At 24.3% G+C, this 17774-nt stretch overlaps 3 protein-coding genes and 1 long non-coding RNA gene across 11 annotated transcripts in view; 3 read left to right on the top strand and 1 right to left on the bottom strand.

The window, feature by feature from the left end:
* The first annotated feature begins 206 nt into the window (after positions 1-206).
* LOC127282462 (uncharacterized) lies at positions 207-7442 on the top strand. 2 transcript variants are annotated; one of them, XR_007843207.1, is made up of 5 exons: positions 207-431; positions 6660-6730; positions 6827-6898; positions 7016-7094; positions 7357-7442. It is a non-coding gene; the product is annotated as an uncharacterized LOC127282462 (long non-coding RNA). The 2 variants fall into 2 exon arrangements; XR_007843206.1 differs by lacking the exon at positions 207-431 and adding an exon at positions 5975-6052.
* A 2239-nt stretch (positions 7443-9681) lies between these two features.
* The window catches only part of LOC127282472 (uncharacterized), a 241720-nt gene continuing 233627 nt past the window's right edge, over positions 9682-17774 (top strand). The window contains exons 1-2 of the mRNA XM_051306726.1: positions 9682-9721; positions 10576-10654. The gene's annotated coding sequence lies outside the window, so the exon portion shown is untranslated. The remainder of the gene's footprint in view (positions 9722-10575; positions 10655-17774) is intronic.
* On the top strand, positions 10964-13418 carry LOC127282467 (DNA-directed RNA polymerase I subunit RPA43). The gene is made up of 4 exons (XM_051306715.1): positions 10964-11292; positions 11473-11615; positions 11751-11946; positions 12024-13418. Exons 1-4 carry the CDS (start codon positions 11093-11095, stop codon positions 13123-13125), a joined length of 1641 nt encoding a protein of 546 aa, XP_051162672.1. The 5' UTR covers positions 10964-11092; the 3' UTR covers positions 13126-13418.
* The window catches only part of LOC127282465 (protein cycle), a 29966-nt gene continuing 27037 nt past the window's right edge, over positions 14846-17774 (bottom strand). For all 7 annotated transcript variants that reach the window (XM_051306711.1, XM_051306712.1, XM_051306710.1 and 4 more), the window contains exons 9-15: positions 16536-16782; positions 16328-16466; positions 16083-16201; positions 15923-16005; positions 15679-15839; positions 15454-15595; positions 14846-15359 (exon numbers count right to left, since the gene is read on the bottom strand). In XM_051306711.1, the coding sequence (XP_051162668.1) occupies positions 15175-15359; positions 15454-15595; positions 15679-15839; positions 15923-16005; positions 16083-16201; positions 16328-16466; positions 16536-16782 (1076 nt within the window). In that variant the 3' untranslated portion in view covers positions 14846-15174. The remainder of the gene's footprint in view (positions 15360-15453; positions 15596-15678; positions 15840-15922; positions 16006-16082; positions 16202-16327; positions 16467-16535; positions 16783-17774) is intronic.

Here is a 17774-nt window from a genome sequence, read left to right as displayed (position 1 = left end):
AATAAAATAATTTAATTTTTAAATAAATTTTATTAAAAACTAAAAAGACAATAATAATAATGGTTAAATAAAAAAATTCAATTATACTTTTATAAAACAATCAAAAGGAAATTATTTTCATGTTGGTAGAAATGAAAAGTTTAATTTTTTGTTATCTTGGGTTGGCATTACTGTTGATTGCAAATGGCGTCGTCAGGGGTTAAGGGGTCCATATTTCGTGTAGCTCTGCATAATCTTATTGTATTTTTTTAATCAAAGCGCTAATTATATTTATTTCATTGTAATTAAGTTCAGATTTATCTAAATTATTAAAAATTTATAAAAGTTTCATGGCAGGAAAAAAGAAAATTAGCATATTTCGATAAAATTTTTCTGACACGAAAATCTAACCTCGAAAGTTTAGCATCGTAATGTTAAATAAAAAAATACAGGTAAATGTATAATCCAAATTTTAATAATATAATTATTTTATTCTATTAATATGCAATATATTAATTGCAAAAAAACTAATCAATAAAGAAAAAATAAACTTCATAAAAAAATTTTTTTTTATATATTGGTAGAAATGAAAAAGTTTAGTTTTTCCTATTTTGGGTTGGCAGTACGCTTCATTGCAAATGGCGACGTCAGAGAGTAGGAGACCCATATTTCGTGCAGCTCTTAATCTTATTGTATTTTTTTAATCAAAGCGCTAATTATACATATTTCATTGCAATTAAGTTCAGATTTGTTTAAATTATCCAAAATTTATAAAAGTTTCATGGCAGGAAAAAAGAAAATTAGCATATTTCGATAAAATTTTTCTGACACGAAAATCTAACCTAAAAAATTTAGCATCGTCATGTTAAACAAAAAAATACAGGTAAATGATGCCCGTGAAGTTAGCACCACAACTTAATGAAAATCAATTTTTTTTTATTTTAAACGTTTGTTGGTCGTTTGATAGTGTTTGATAGTTGATATTTAACGTTTGATAGTAATAATTAGAAAAAATAAACATAAATCAAATTTTGGTGTGCTATTTTCACAGTGCACCCCAAATTAAAAAAAATACTAATTTTTCATTTGTAAACGTTTGTTGGTTGTTTGATAGAGATTGATAGTCAATTCTGAACGTTTGATAGTTGAAATAATAATAAATATAAACATTATCAAAAACATCTATCCATGTCGCATCCCTCCATATGCGCATGCGCAAAACATACTTTCGCGGCATTTTCAAAAAACAGAAACAAATTTTCATCTTCGATTTTAGAAACAAAATGTAATACTTCAAATTTTTATTCATATATCATACAATTAAATACTCTCCTTTCAAAAATTGAACAAATTGAATAATTGTCAAATTTTAATTCCAATCGTTTGTAGGCAGTTTAATATTGATTAATGGTAGACTAATATCGTTTGATAGTGATTGATAGTTCATTATTTTCGTTTGATAGAGATATAAAATTGACTAAAATCATTTGATAGTAATTGATAGTTGATTATTTTCCTTTGATAGTGATTTATAATTGATAATTATAGTTCAATAGAGATTTATAATTGACTAAAATCGTTTGATAGTGATTGATAGTTGATTCTTATTGTTTGATAGCGACTAAAATCGTTTGATAGTGATTGATAGTTGATTCTTATTGTTTGATAGCGACTAAAATCGTTTGATAGTGATTGATAGTTAATTATAATCGTTTGATAGTGAATAATAATTGGCTGAAATCGTTTGAGAGTTAATTATTATTGGCTAATATCTTTTGATAGTGATTTACAGTTGGCATAAATCGTTTGATAGTGAATAATAATTGGCTGAAATCGTTTGATAGTGATTGATAGTTGGCTAACATCGTTTGATAGTGATTGATAGTTGATTATTTTCCTTTGATAGTGATTTATAATTGATAATTATAGTTCAATAGAGATTTATAATTGACTAAAATCGTTTGATAGTGATTGATAGTTGATTCTTATTGTTTGATAGCGACTAAAATCGTTTGATAGTGATTGATAGTTAATTATAATCGTTTGATAGTGAATAATAATTGGCTGAAATCGTTTGATAGTTAATTATTATTGGCTAATATCGTTTGATAGTGATTTATAGTTAATTATTGTCGTTTAATAGTGACTTATAATTGACTAAAATCGTTTGATAGTGAATAATAATTGGCTGAAATCGTTTGATAGTGATTGATAGTTGGCTAACATCGTTTCATAGTGATTGATAGTTGATTATTTTCCTTTGATAGTGATTTATAATTGACTAAAATCGTTTGATATCGATTGATAGTTGATTATTATCGTTTGATAGTGATCTATAATTGACTAAAATCGTTTGTTAGTGAATAATAATTGGCTGAAATCGTTTGATAGTTAATTATTATTGGCTAATATCTTTTGATAGTGATTTACAGTTGGCATAAATCGTTTGATAGTGAATAATAATTGGCTGAAATCGTTTGATAGTGATTGATAGTTGGCTAACATCGTTTGATAGTGATTGATAGTTGATTATTTTCCTTTGATAGTGATTTATAATTGACTAAAATCGTTTGATATCGATTGATAGTTGATTATTATCGTTTGATAGTGATCTATAATTGACTAAAATCGTTTGTTAGTGAATAATAATTGGCTGAAATCGTTTGATAGTTAATTATTATTGGCTAATATCGTTTGATAGTGATTTATAGTTAATTATTGTCGTTTAATAGTGACTTATAATTGACTAAAATCGTTTGATAGTGAATAATAATTGGCTGAAATCGTTTGATAGTGATTGATAGTTGGCTAACATCGTTTCATAGTGATTGATAGTTGATTATTTTCCTTTGATAGTGATTTATAATTGACTAAAATCGTTTGATATCGATTGATAGTTGATTATTATCGTTTGATAGTGATCTATAATTGACTAAAATCGTTTGTTAGTGAATAATAATTGGCTGAAATCGTTTGATAGTTAATTATTATTGGCTAATATCGTTTGATAGTGATTTATAGTTAATTATTGTCGTTTAATAGTGACTTATAATTGACTAAAATCGTTTGATAGTGAATAATAATTGGCTGAAATCGTTTGATAGTGATTTATAATTGACTAAAATCATTTGATAGTGAATAATAATTGGCTGAAATCGTTTGATAGTGATTGATAGTTGGCTAAAATCTTTTGATATCGATTGATAGTTGATTATTATCGTTTGATAGTGATCTATAATTAACAACTTCTGCATGCGTGCATGCAAGCAAAAGGTGAGAGCGTACCTTAATATCTAATTTAATTTGGACTATCAAACGTTTAAAATATACTATCAATTGCTATCAATCGTCTAACAAACGATTGTAAAAGGAAAATCAATAATTTATTGAAATTGGGGTGCTTTGTGAAAATGACACACAATTTTTGTGTGTAAAATATTTTTACTAATTATTTCTATCAAACCTTGAATCTTAACTATCAAAGACTATCAAACTATTCTAGTCAATTATACATCACTATCAAGCGTTAAAAATCAACTATCAATCATTATCAAACGATTCTAGTCTATTGTATATCATATTCAAACGAAAATAATTAACTATTAATCACTATCAAACGATTTAAGTAAATTGTAAATCACTATCAAACTATAATAATTAATTATAAATCATTATCAATCAATAATAATCAACTATCAATCACTATCAAACGATTTTAGTAAATTGTAAATCACTATCAAACGATAATAATCAACTATCAATCACTATCAAACGATATTAGCCAATAATAATTAACTATCAAACGATTTCAGCCAATTATTATTCACTAACAAACGATTCTAGTCAATTATAGATCACTATCAAACGAGAATAATCAACTATCAATCGATATCAAACGATTTTAGCCAACTATCAATCACTATCAAACAATTTCAGCCAATTATTATTCACTATCAAATGATTTTAGTCAATTATAAATCACTATCAAACGATAATAATCAACTATCAATCGATATCAAACGATTTTAGTCAATTATAAATCACTATCAAAGGAAAATAATCAACTATCAATCACTATCAAACGATGTTAGCCAACTATCAATCACTATCAAACGATTTCAGCCAATTATTATTCACTATCAAACGATTTTAGTCAATTATAAGTCACTATTAAACGACAATAATTAACTATAAATCACTATCAAACGATATTAGCCAATAATAATTAACTATCAAACGATTTCAGCCAATTATTATTCACTAACAAACGATTTTAGTCAATTATAGATCACTATCAAACGATAATAATCAACTATCAATCGATATCAAACGATTTTAGTCAATTATAAATCACTATCAAAGGAAAATAATCAACTATCAATCACTATCAAACGATGTTAGCCAACTATCAATCACTATCAAACGATTTCAGCCAATTATTATTCACTATCAAACGATTTATGCCAACTGTAAATCACTATCAAAAGATATTAGCCAATAATAATTAACTATCAAACGATTTCAGCCAATTATTATTCACTATCAAACGATTATAATTAACTATCAATCACTATCAAACGATTTTAGTCGCTATCAAACAATAAGAATCAACTATCAATCACTATCAAACGATTTTAGTCAATTATAAATCTCTATTGAACTATAATTATCAATTATAAATCACTATCAAAGGAAAATAATCAACTATCAATCACTATCAAACGATGTTAGCCAACTATCAATCACTATCAAACGATTTCAGCCAATTATTATTCACTATCAAACGATTTATGCCAACTGTAAATCACTATCAAAAGATATTAGCCAATAATAATTAACTCTCAAACGATTTCAGCCAATTATTATTCACTATCAAACGATTATAATTAACTATCAATCACTATCAAACGATTTTAGTCGCTATCAAACAATAAGAATCAACTATCAATCACTATCAAACGATTTTAGTCGCTATCAAACAATAAGAATCAACTATCAATCACTATCAAACGATTTTAGTCAATTATAAATCTCTATTGAACTATAATTATCAATTATAAATCACTATCAAAGGAAAATAATCAACTATCAATTACTATCAAATGATTTTAGTCAATTTTATATCTCTATCAAACGAAAATAATGAACTATCAATCACTATCAAACGATATTAGTCTACCATTAATCAATATTAAACTGCCTACAAACGATTGGAATTAAAATTTGACAATTATTCAATTTGTTCAATTTTTGAAAGGAGAGTATTTAATTGTATGATATATGAATAAAAATTTGAAGTATTACATTTTGTTTCTAAAATCGAAGATGAAAATTTGTTTCTGTTTTTTGAAAATGCCGCGAAAGTATGTTTTGCGCATGCGCATATGGAGGGATGCGACATGGATAGATGTTTTTGATAATGTTTATATTTATTATTATTTCAACTATCAAACGTTCAGAATTGACTATCAATCTCTATCAAACAACCAACAAACGTTTACAAATGAAAAATTAGTATTTTTTTTAATTTGGGGTGCACTGTGAAAATAGCACACCAAAATTTGATTTATGTTTATTTTTTCTAATTATTACTATCAAACGTTAAATATCAACTATCAAACACTATCAAACGACCAACAAACGTTTAAAATAAAAAAAAATTGATTTTCATTAAGTTGTGGTGCTAACTTCACGGGCATAGGTAAATGTATCATCCAAATTGTAATAATGTAATTATTTTATTTGATCAATAACTAATATATAAAATGCAAAATAAAACAAATAAATAAAGAAAAAATAAACTTTCATCAAAAAAATTTTTTTTTATATATTGGTAAAAATGAAAAGTTTAGTTTTTTGTTATCTTGGGTTGGCATTACTGTTGATTGCAAATGGCGTCGCCAGCAGAAAGTAGAAGAAACGTTTTTCGTTCGAGGGAATTTAATCTTTTTGCTATTATTATCATCATAACGTTAATTATATATATTTTATGATACTTTAGTCCAGTTTTATATGAATAATAGAAAATTTATGAAAGTTTTGTGGCAGCTATAAAGAAAAATAATAAATTCAGGTAAAATATTTTGGACAAAAAATCTAACCTCAAAAATTTGGCATTATAAAAAAATTTATTAAAAAATAAATTTATTAATAATAATAATTATTAGATATTTGAATAATTGTTTAAAAAAATTTAAAATAATAAAAAAGAAGGTTATAACAATTAAAAACAAGTAGTTAAAAAAATTTGTAATTATGTTGGTAAGAGTTTGATTGGTTGGTAATTTTTTAAGTTCAAGTTGGTATCATTGCTCACTATAGTGGACATTGTTGAAAGCGCGGTTGAAAGTGACAAAATATTTTGTGAATAACAAAAAGTATCTTATAATCTTAATGAAATTAAAAGTGTTTTTCAATAATTTAGTTCAGTTTGATCTAAATTTTCAAGATTTCAACTAATTTTTGTTGGTAAATATCAGAATTTTCAATATTTAGTCAATCTTGATGACGCTTTAGAATTTAACCTAAAAATTACCACATACCCAATTTCATATTTCAATTCTCCATCTGTTTGGGTACTTGTCCGCCGTATTTTAGAGATAAAATTTAAAAGCAAAATTTCAAAAATATTAAAATTCTCATCGTATATTTATTTAACTATTTTTTTTATTAATTTACAGGGTTAAAGACGTCATCATAGAAAAAAGGCTAAAAATGCTAAACTTTTCGGCGTCAATTCTTCTCAACTCAGGTGAATAATTGTTTATTAAAACAGAATTTACGGAATTTTTAAATATTAAACATTTTTTATTCTCTAACAATTTTTGTTTATTATTTGTTTTTCCAGAATTCAGATTTGGAGAAGAATTTAATGAAATTGTTATCCATAAATAACAACTTCTACTAAATCTTCGAATAAGTGAGTATCTTTTTATTCAGAAAATTATTATTTTACTAACACAATTGTTAATTAATTAAAATTTTCAAAAAACTGAAAATAAGGAAAGGTTTAATTATTTTTTTTCTGAATTTATAGGTGTTCAATCATGAAGGATGGGTGTTTGTTGCGGAGCTGCTCCTGGAGGAGATCTTGCATTGCTGAGTCGCAGTTCAATGTAAGTTGATTATAAATTTTTTCCCTTAATTTTTGTATTTTAAAATATTAATAAATATTATTAACAAAATTTAATTTAATTAAATATTTAGAAATAACAATAACTACCGTAGAAAAAAAATTGCAAATTATGAACAAGTTCCAGTACCATTAAAAAATATTAATAGTTGTAATAAAAGAAGTAGTTCAAATTTATTCTAATATTTATAATTGGTGATAGAATATAAAAAATGTTCACATTTGTAAATATTAATTTTTTTCAGACAGTTGGTCCAGCAGAGGAAGGATTTGCCCATTTAAAAAGAGGATATGCTGTCATCGTAAATTTTACACAACGCAGAAATTTTCCCTTATAGGTGAGACTTTTTTCCAATAGTTTTCGGAAATATCAATAAATACAATAAGAAAATCAGTTAAAAATTTATTGTAATATTTATAATTGATAATAGAAAATCAAATGTTAATATTTATAAATATTAATATATTTAAAAATAATTGATAATATTAAAGTTTTTTAATACTTTATTTTACACATATAACATTATTTTTTTTTTAGGTAGTTGATCAAGGACAAGAAAGATTTGTCCTTGTAAAAAGAGGTATTGCTGTCATCGTTTCTCTAACACTACGCAGAAATCTCCCGATACAGGTGAGTCTTTTTTTCAATCAATTTTAAATTAATTTTCTTTATAAAATTTTTTACGTGTGTGTAACATTTTTGGATTAAAAATTTCTCTTCAATGATTTTGTTAATGTATACATAATACAGTTTTATCAATCAACATTCATCTTGTTCAACTCAGTATTTAATAGTATTTTTAGAAAATAATTATATAATTTAATTTAATAAATTTTATTTTTTCAGGTCCATTCCAATTTTCCAATTATCCGAAAAGACAAGGAAGGAAGGATGTGGAAGAAGAAAAGTGGCCCCTGCATATATTTTTTTTTATAAAATTTTTTTTCATTTTTTCTTATTTTTTTATAATATTTTTTTTTGAGCTCCCGGCCTCACGCAGAAGTGCGAGCAAGAAAGAGGGATCCTCGGGAGCTGGTCCAGAAGCGCTCGAGAAGTGGCAATGACGTTATTGCTCCAACGTGGGATTCGCCGGTTGATGAGTGGTTTTTTATGTAACACCTTCCCTGTTTAAAACATTTATTTTTTTATAAATTAAAAAAGTAGATTCATAAATTAAAAATTAATGTTTTAAGTTATTATTAATTTCTCAATATTTAAATTTTCTTGACTCTAAAAAAAGTAGATTTATTAAATTGATTCAAATAAAATATTAAATTAAAAAAAAAAAAAAAAAAAACGGAAGGAATTCTGACAACATTGTGACACCATTGACAAAATATATTTTTTTCTAGTATTTTTAGGAGTAATCTAAAAAAAGCATGTGACATTTTCGGAAAATTAGCCCCTCAAAATTTCTAACACTCCCCACATCCTAAAGTATTACATGTTTTGTAGATTACTACCTTAATACTACGGAAATTAATATTATTGTCAATGTTTTTTTTCTCATTGTTTATATGTATGTTATTTATTTACCGTATATTTAATATTTTTTATATTTTGTAATATTTTTAATTGAAAGAAAGTAATTTTCTTTCTATAAAAAAAGTAATTTAAATTACATTTATAAAATTTTATTAACTTTAAATAATTTAATTAATTAATTTTGTTAACAATTTTTTAATTTTATATTTAATTTTCAAAAATTAAAATTTAATGCATGTTGAATGAAAAATTAAAAGTTTTTGATAATTTTTTAATTAAGGACTAATTAAATTTTTCCTTTTCAGAAAAGATCGCTCAGGTGACGGTAACGTCCCGGGACGTTAACCCTAGTGTAGGTAATTTGCACCTGGGCGGTATTAGTTTCGTTTAGAATATAAAAATATAGGTAGGAAATTCGGGAAAAATAGGCATTTATGTTCGTTTTAAATATAGCAATAGGTAGGGAAATCGGGTAAAAAATGTAAGTAACTGGAGTACCAGTGAAAATTTATTTTATTTCAATATTTTATTTCTTTTGTCACAATGTTGTCTATTATATTTTAATGTTCTGTAAATGTTTTCTAAGTGTTTTGTGTTTGTTTTCTAAGTGTTTTGTGCATGTTTTATTTAATTTATCATTATTTTCCGTTGAATCAACGTGGTGAGAAATAATATTTCTTTTTAATTGAATTAATAATTTATTTTTCCAGGAGTGTATAATTTATTATATTCTTAATCTATTAATATATATTATGTATTTATAGTACTATAGTTTATAATATATGAAATTTTTTTTACTGTTTTAAAACGTGAAATTTTATATTATTATCTCTACTCAAATTAATTAACATTTTAATTAATTTTATCTATTTTTTTTACACTTTTTGTATAAATTAATATTAAAATTACACAAAATGTTAATTATTTGAGAATTTAGAGAATATTAAAATGTTTAAATTGAATTTAAATTATAAATTTTTTTATTTATATATGCTATTGTAAATTTTTCAGGTACTTTTTTATATTAAATTTTATTATTTAGTACCAGTCATTTATTGGTTTGGATTTGGTTATGGATTTGGATCAGGATCATTGTTTTCGATATTACACTGAGAAATATAAAGGTGTGTAAGATCATTTAAATTAACAAACTGAAGTTGTAAATGTAGTCGAATATCGATTAATATCGTTTGTTTCGATAAATTTGAAAAAGTGAATTTCGTTCTGCGCATGAGCAGAAGTATAATTTTTTTTTCATTTTCATTAATATAACGATTGGAAGCAATTAAATCTCGAATAAAAAGTTTCTTAATGATTAAATTTTATCTAATAATGATATTCTATCATTAAAAATACAAAATTTGTAGTTTATTTTCCAAAAAATATGATTTAAGAATCTTATTTACTGGGGGGTAGAGGAAGGTAAATGACGCCATATTGGCTTTGTTCACTTGTTGCCGCGAATTCGGCATGTCAACAATTTTGTGTTTTTGATCAGATATTTTTGGAAATACCTAATTAAACAGTAAAATATTTAATAATTGAGTGTGCTAATAGTGTATTCCGATAAATATTCGTCAATTAAGTGAAAAGTGTTGTGAAATTTCAAAAGGTATAATAAGTAAATTGTTAAATATGCGCGTCGCTCTTTGCAAACTTTTTGTTGGTTAACTCTTGACACCAATGTCGTATTTTTGTTAAAATAAACTTTAATTTCGCTTTATTCATGTAAATTTCTATTTGTAATATTTAATTTTTTCTTATTACGTTAATTAAAATCGCGATAATATTATGTTTTTTTTTGTTTTATTTCGTTCTTAAAATCGGGAGTGTGGAATATTTTCTCATTACTTTCGTCTACTTTTTTCTCAATTCTAGATTCACCTATTTCTTTTTTCTATAATAAAAAATGTAATTTATAAGTATTATAAAATTTACAATTCAAGATTAGATGATAAATTTGTTTTTATATTTTCAGAATCCATATATATGCAGAAAATTTGGAAAAAAATATCAAAACCGTTGCAATTGTGTCCGGAATTGGGAAGCTGCAATCGGTGAGTGTTTTCATAATTTAATAAATAATTTAATAACATTTACTGATTGAAAAATTTATTTTTTTACATAACATATATTAATATCCTGATATAATTTATATTAACTAAAAACAATGCAAATAAGTAATATTCGATATTAAAATCAAATTTGTACCGACAAATTCTGATTTTTCTATTATTTTTTACGTATTAACGTAATTTTTTTATTCTTTGCTTTTTCATAATAATTGCCTCTTAAAATTTTAAACCGAATAACGTGAAGTAAACCGTGAAATGCGTGGGTGAAATTTTTATCCGTCATTCCGTCGTATACGCGCAACACGTGCTCACATAACCTCAAAAATGTACGAGTATGCGAATCAAAACAGTTGAGTTTGGTTTTTGAAATAGTTGTTTTTATAACATGATATAAAAACATAATTTTGTGAATAAAATAAAATGAAGAAAATGGGTCACAAAGCACCTAGTGATATTTATTGGACTATTTTGGAATTAAAAGGACTTCTCGAAGATGAGGAATCGTGTGTATATTTTGAAAGGCACAGAACACATTTGGGGATGGCTTCTTGTAAAATACGTAATATTGATTCAGCATTGAGAGAAATTTTAAATTCTAAACTCAATGCATATGATGCCGAGTAAGTAAAAAATATTAATTTGTGCAAATATTAAATTTTTTTTTGGAGGTTTAATTTAATTATTCTGAATATTAGAGGTTATGTTTATATATCGTCTTCGTGGGGAAAATGTTTTAATTTTTACTATAAAAAATACTGGAAATTTGTTTGAATGTTTTTTTTTATGAATTTTATTTTCAGATTAGATGGGCTTTTGTTGGCTTATAAAAATCCAATAATTCTCACTCCTGTCGCAGGAATTCTTAATGATACTTCGTACATTCACATAGATGTAGAAGCGGATTTTTATATTTTTCGACCGAAAGTAGATGCCAAACTAAAGGGTATATTTATTTAAATTAAATTTAATAAAATTTAAATTTAATTTAAATATATTAGAATTTTGTATTAATAAATTATTAAAATATTTAATTTTGAAAAGTATTTGTGAATTTATATAAAAAAAATTTGTTTTACAGGATTCGTTAATAAAGTGGGATTTAATCACATTGCAGTTTTAGTTCATAGAGTATTTATTGCTTCTATTCCACAACCAGAGAACGAAGAAGATTGGCCAGGCAATAATGTGAAAATGAGACAGGAAATTAAATTTACTGTAAATCAAGTAGATTTTAGTAGCAAATTACCTTATATTCGAGGTGTTTTATACGAAGAGTGGGTTTTTTTTCATAGAAGTAGAATATATTTTTTTTTTTATACTAATAAATAATAATGTTTATTTTCAATTTCAGTGAATATTTGGAGGGATGCAAACTCTTTAATGAAGATTTAACAGAAAATTACGAGAGAATTGAAATGACTGAAACTTCAAAAAATATTAGTTTTCAAGAAGATTTCGTTGACGATTCATCGGGAATTTCAGCACGTAAAAGAAAACGAATTACATTTGAAAGTGATTCTGAAGATGAGGAGGTGACAAAAGTAAAGAAAATAAAATTAAAAAGTGAAAAAAATAAAAATTCCTCGTCTAATGGAAATTCACAGGACATTGAAAATGATAACGAATTGGAAGATCGAAAACCAAAAATAAAGAAACGTAAAAAAATTGTTACTGATGTTGGAAAAGAAGAAAATGAAAATCCAGTTAATAATTCTTCGATTGATGAAAACACACAGGATACTGAAAATGATAACGAATTGGAAGATCGAAAACCAAAAATAAAGAAGCATCGACAAAAAATTGAAAAAGAAGAAAATGTGAAACAAGTTAATTCTTCCATTGATGAAAACGCACAAGACACTGAAAATCATAACGAATTGGAAGATCGAAAACCAAAAATAAAGAAGCATCGACAAAAAATTAAAAAAGAAGAAAATGTGAAACAAGTTAAAAATTCTTCCATTGATGAAAACGCACAAGACACTGAAAATCATAACGAATTGGAAGATCGAAAACCAAAAATAAAGAAACATCGTAAAAAAATTGACACTGATGTTGAAAAAGAAGAAAATGTGAAATCAATTGAAAATTCTTTGATTGATGAAAACACACAAGACACGGAAAATGAAATTATTGATCAAAAACCAAAAATAAAGAAACATAAATCATCTAATTCTGAAATTGAAAAAGAAGAGAAAAATGTGAAATTAAATAAAAATTCACAGGACACGGAAAATGATAACGAAGCTGATGATCAAGAATCAATAATAAATAAATCGCCAAAGAAGATGAAAAAATTGAAAAGAAAAATTAAAATTGAACCCGATTCCGATGAAATAGAAAATGTAATAAGAAAAATAAAGACTGAACCATGTGACGAGATTGTTAAAGTGAAAAAAGAACCAACTAAACTTATAAAATGTAAAATTCAACCACCAGATGATTCTGATTGATGACAAATTTTATCATTGATAAACATTTTTAATTTCAATTATTTACAATTTTGTTGTAAATAGGAATATTTAATTTTATTCAAGATATTCGATAAAAATTAGAAAAAAAAGGCTTTCTTTAATTTTAGAAAAAAAAAAGAAAAGTCAAGTCTTATGTTGAAAAAATGAAATATCAAATATTTTTTAAATAGAAAATAATTTTTTCATTTTTATGTAAATATTCAAAAAAAAAAGTTCAACATATACGTTGTAAATAATTACAAATAAATAGCTATTGTATTATTATAACAGTATAATAAAAAAAAAATGTTTTCATATATACTCTGAATTTGAATTTAATCGATTTTTTCAAACCTATTAATAAAATGATCAAAAATTAGAATTAAAATGAAAAAGTGAATAATAAAAATAAGTACAAAATAGAATTAAAAAATTAGTAATTTTAGTAATTAGTAAATTATGATTTCGGCTTAGAAATGAAAAACAATATTTGATGTTTATAACAAATAATTTTTATTATACTAGCTATTTACACTGAAACACACAATTTTTGTTTTTTTTTTTTGTTTTTTTCTTTGTAAAATTGTGTAAATTGTTGCCAAAAGTGATATTAAAGCAACGTTTTATACTTGAAGTTCACAAATTATAGATTTACATCAATAACGTTTAAACATTCAAATGTTCATTTAGCTGAGTAGTAATTATAGTTAATAATTACGATTAAATTTGAAAAAATTTTGTTTTAAATATCTTATCAAATTTTATTATTAATAATAAAGTTTATTTTACTATAAATTAATTTTTCCACTTTTTTAAAAACTTAAAAAATTTTATAGAAATTTGTCATTTTCTTTTTTTTTTTTTTTGTTTTAATGATAAAGTACAAAATTGGAATTTTATCATAGGAACAATTTCTTATTTTTTTAATATCACATTGAAATTTACTTTCGACATTTAAATTAAGTTTTACAATAAAAATTCTACTCAGCTTTTCTTATAATTATTAGGTACACATAGCTTTTATACAATTCGACTGTGCAATATTTACATAAAGTCATTCGTGCATCCACAGCCCTATTCTTTTTACAGACAGATTACTTTTTATCATTATCAAGTTAGCTAATTATTAAATAATAATTAAAAATTTTAAGAAAATAAATTCATTTAATTTAATAGAAAATTAAATTGTAAGAAAATACAATTTTTTTTTCTCTAATCAATAAATATAAAATAATAAATTTTAAAAATTGAATTGCATTTTTTTCATTATTGTTACAAAAATAATTTTTTAAAATTTGTTTTTGCTTTTACAAACAATAAATGGATAATTAAATTTATTAATTCTTGTAAGTTAAACTAAATTTAAAATTGGATAAAAAGAAATTTGTTTACTTTTTTTCTTTCTCTGCCTGTATTAAGAATTAAATTATTGTACTATGCAATGCCGAATAAATTGTACGATTGACAATTCTTACACCAATAATATTTAACGGAAAAACGTCACAAATTTATTTTATTACTGCACAAAAGAGATCAGAAATATTGAAAAGAAAAATTTCAATAAATAAGAAGTTTTTTTTTTCAAGTCTGACAAATTTTGTTCGATCAGTCTGTTATTCGAGGAGTCGACAATTCTGCATATTGGAAATATTTTTAATTTTTTTTTTTTTATTATCATTTTTATATAATAATGATTATATTTTCATTTATATTTCCTTAAAAAAAAAATTATTTAGATATTTATTATTTATTCTTTTAGAATTTGAGAATATTCTGATAAAGAAATAAGTTTAATATTTAGAAATTTTTTTTAATGGAAATATATATGAGAATATTTCACTAAAAATATATGAGAGTAATAATTGACCCCTCGTTATATGATATAAAAATTACACAGAATAATCGTTTAAATATAGAAACAGTCATTGGAAGTTTAGGATTTAATAATTTAGAAAAATTATTATTTTTTTTTCTTAAATAGACAAAAATTTAAAGTTGGATGAAAATTTAATTTTTTGACACAAATCACAGCATTCAAAAAACTTATGGCTATGGCAATGGCCAAGGTAAACCGGAAAAATCCACAGGTCCCCCTAAACCAGCATCAGCTTCTAAAAGACTCATTATAACTGCCATCGCCGCTTCATCATTTCCATCTGTTGGAAGTGAATTTGGCGATTCGGCAATTGCACTATTTCCAATAATTTCCATTACTTCATCATGTGGAGCAACTCCTGTAAAAAAAAAAAATAAACCAACTTTTATTTAAAAGATTCGAAAATTATAAAAAAATTCAGGATTAGGATTAGAAATGTTTATTTTCAAAACCTTGATCGTTAGCAGCACTGCTTAATTGAACATTATTTCTAATCTGATTGTAAGCTGAAGTCGAATTACTTCCGTCACTTCCAATTCCCGATTGAGATAGATCATGATTTCTTTCTGGCGATGCAGTGGCTGTAATCTGTGGCTATAAGAAAAATATATATTTTTCTTTTTAAAATATATTTTTTATTTTAGATTTTTATTTAAAAATTTTTGAAAACAATTTACCTCGGTGATGAATAAAACAGGTTCTGGTCCTGAATCTGGACTTCTAATTGAAGATGAATCTTCACATCTTCTTTGTAAATCCAAAACCTCTTCTGCTATTTGTCTGCCAATTTTTCGCACCTCCACTTGACTAGAAATTAATCTTTCCAAACCTCCATTACCTAAAAAAAAAAAAGATAAAAAAAAAAGTTAAAATATTATTTGCTTTATTAGTTTTAAATTCGAAATTTTTGGAATTTCTTACTTTGTGTAAAATAATCGTAATTTCCCTGAACACTTGATCCTTCGGATTTTATCGCGCTGCTTTCAACTTGTCGAGTGTCGAAACTAAAATAAAAAAAAAATTTACGAATAATTTCAAAATATTTTTTTTTTATAAAGTTAGTAAATTCAATTTTGCTTACTAAACAGCTGAATTTTTTGCTATTATATACTCAATTTCTTTGGTCCAAGGATTTTTAAATGATTTCCATTCCGATTGTAACCTAACGAAACTGGCTTCTTTACTTCTAAACCTATAAACCTGAAATTATAAATAATTTAAATTATTCATTTTTAATTAATAATTTCGTTATATTTGCAAAATTGAATTTTTTTGAAAATTATTTTTTTTAAATATTTTTTTAAAAATATTATTTTACATCCATACCTGTGTGGATATTCTTTCTTGTGATTGAAGAACTGTTTTGTGAGATTCGGCAAGAAACGGAATGTCATCGTGATGATAATATTCATACATACTCGTTCCAAGTAATTCCTGAGGTAAATATCCTAAAACTAAAGTAACTCTGAAAAATAAAATAATAACATTAGAAAAAAAAAATTAAAAATTAAAATTTGGAAATTTTGATATTTACCTCTGATCAACAAAAATAAATTTTCCATCCATTGCATGACGTGAGACAAATTCAATGGTTCGTAGCCTAGGTCTACTGGACATTGAACTTGGTATTGATAATGCTGTTTGTATTCTACCAACTGCCACCAAACATGATAAATTGCAAGCTTCACCATCACCTTCGCCTTCCTGTTCTTCAAAGCCAATTTTCGTCGGTGCCCAAGATTTTAAATATCCCGTACATTGAATCACACAGTACTTCCAATCTAAAAATGAAAAAAAAAAATTGAAAAATTATAAACAAGCAGAAATGTCTTTTCAAATATTGTTTATTTAAATTTTATTAATTAAATTAAAATTAATTTTATACTATATTTATTTTTAATTATTTTTAATTAATTTAATTTTAATTTAATTTTAATTTAATTTAATTAATTGTACCTAATTAAAATATGATTGATTTTAATTAAAGTGTAATTAATTTTAATTATAATTAAAGTATAATTAATTTAAATTAATTATCCTATAATATTAAATGATTTTTCTTAAATGTACCCGAAATAAATTTATTTGTTTCAAATAAATGCACTGAAAAAAAAATTTATTTGATTCAAATACCGGTGTATTTGGTTATTATCAAATAAATATTTACTTGAATCAAATATTTCTTATTTGAATCAAATATATAATATTTGAATCAAATATTTCAGTATTTGAAGCAAATACCATTTATTTGATTCAAATAAGAAATATTTGATTCAAGTAAATATTTATTTGATAATAACCAAATACACCGGTATTTGAACCAAATAAATTTTTTTTTCAGTGTGTCAATTTGTTTTGAATAAAGTAAACTGTATTATTCGAATACGAAATTTAGAAATATCAAAAATTTTATTCGCACTTTTTTTTGTAGGGATATTTTTAAAAATTAATTTTTGATTAAATTTTTAATTCTAATTTTTAGTTATTTTAATATTACATAATATGAACATAATAAAAATCCTTTCAAAAAATGAAATTGGTTCTAATGAAGAGATGAGTTTAAGATGAATTTGACGATGAATACGAAGCGTAGAGCGATTACGCAATAGCTTTGTTATACTTTTCAATGAGAGATGATATGCGTCGTTAACATGATGATCGAATCATTCGCATACTTGATTTTACTGCTCCCTTAAAATACGTACATACTTTCGACATATTGTACATATATTTATTGTCATCTTTTATATTTATTATTGTATAATATTATATT

The sequence above is a fragment of the Leptopilina boulardi genome, unplaced genomic scaffold, assembly GCF_019393585.1.
Source record: "Leptopilina boulardi isolate dan_hultmark-lab unplaced genomic scaffold, ZJU_Lbou_2.1 LbouV2_30, whole genome shotgun sequence".
In the NCBI taxonomy this organism is placed as follows: Eukaryota; Metazoa; Arthropoda; class Insecta; order Hymenoptera; family Figitidae; genus Leptopilina; species Leptopilina boulardi.
Note: the sequence above shows the minus strand (reverse complement) of the source record. Positions and strands in the feature narration are given on the sequence as shown.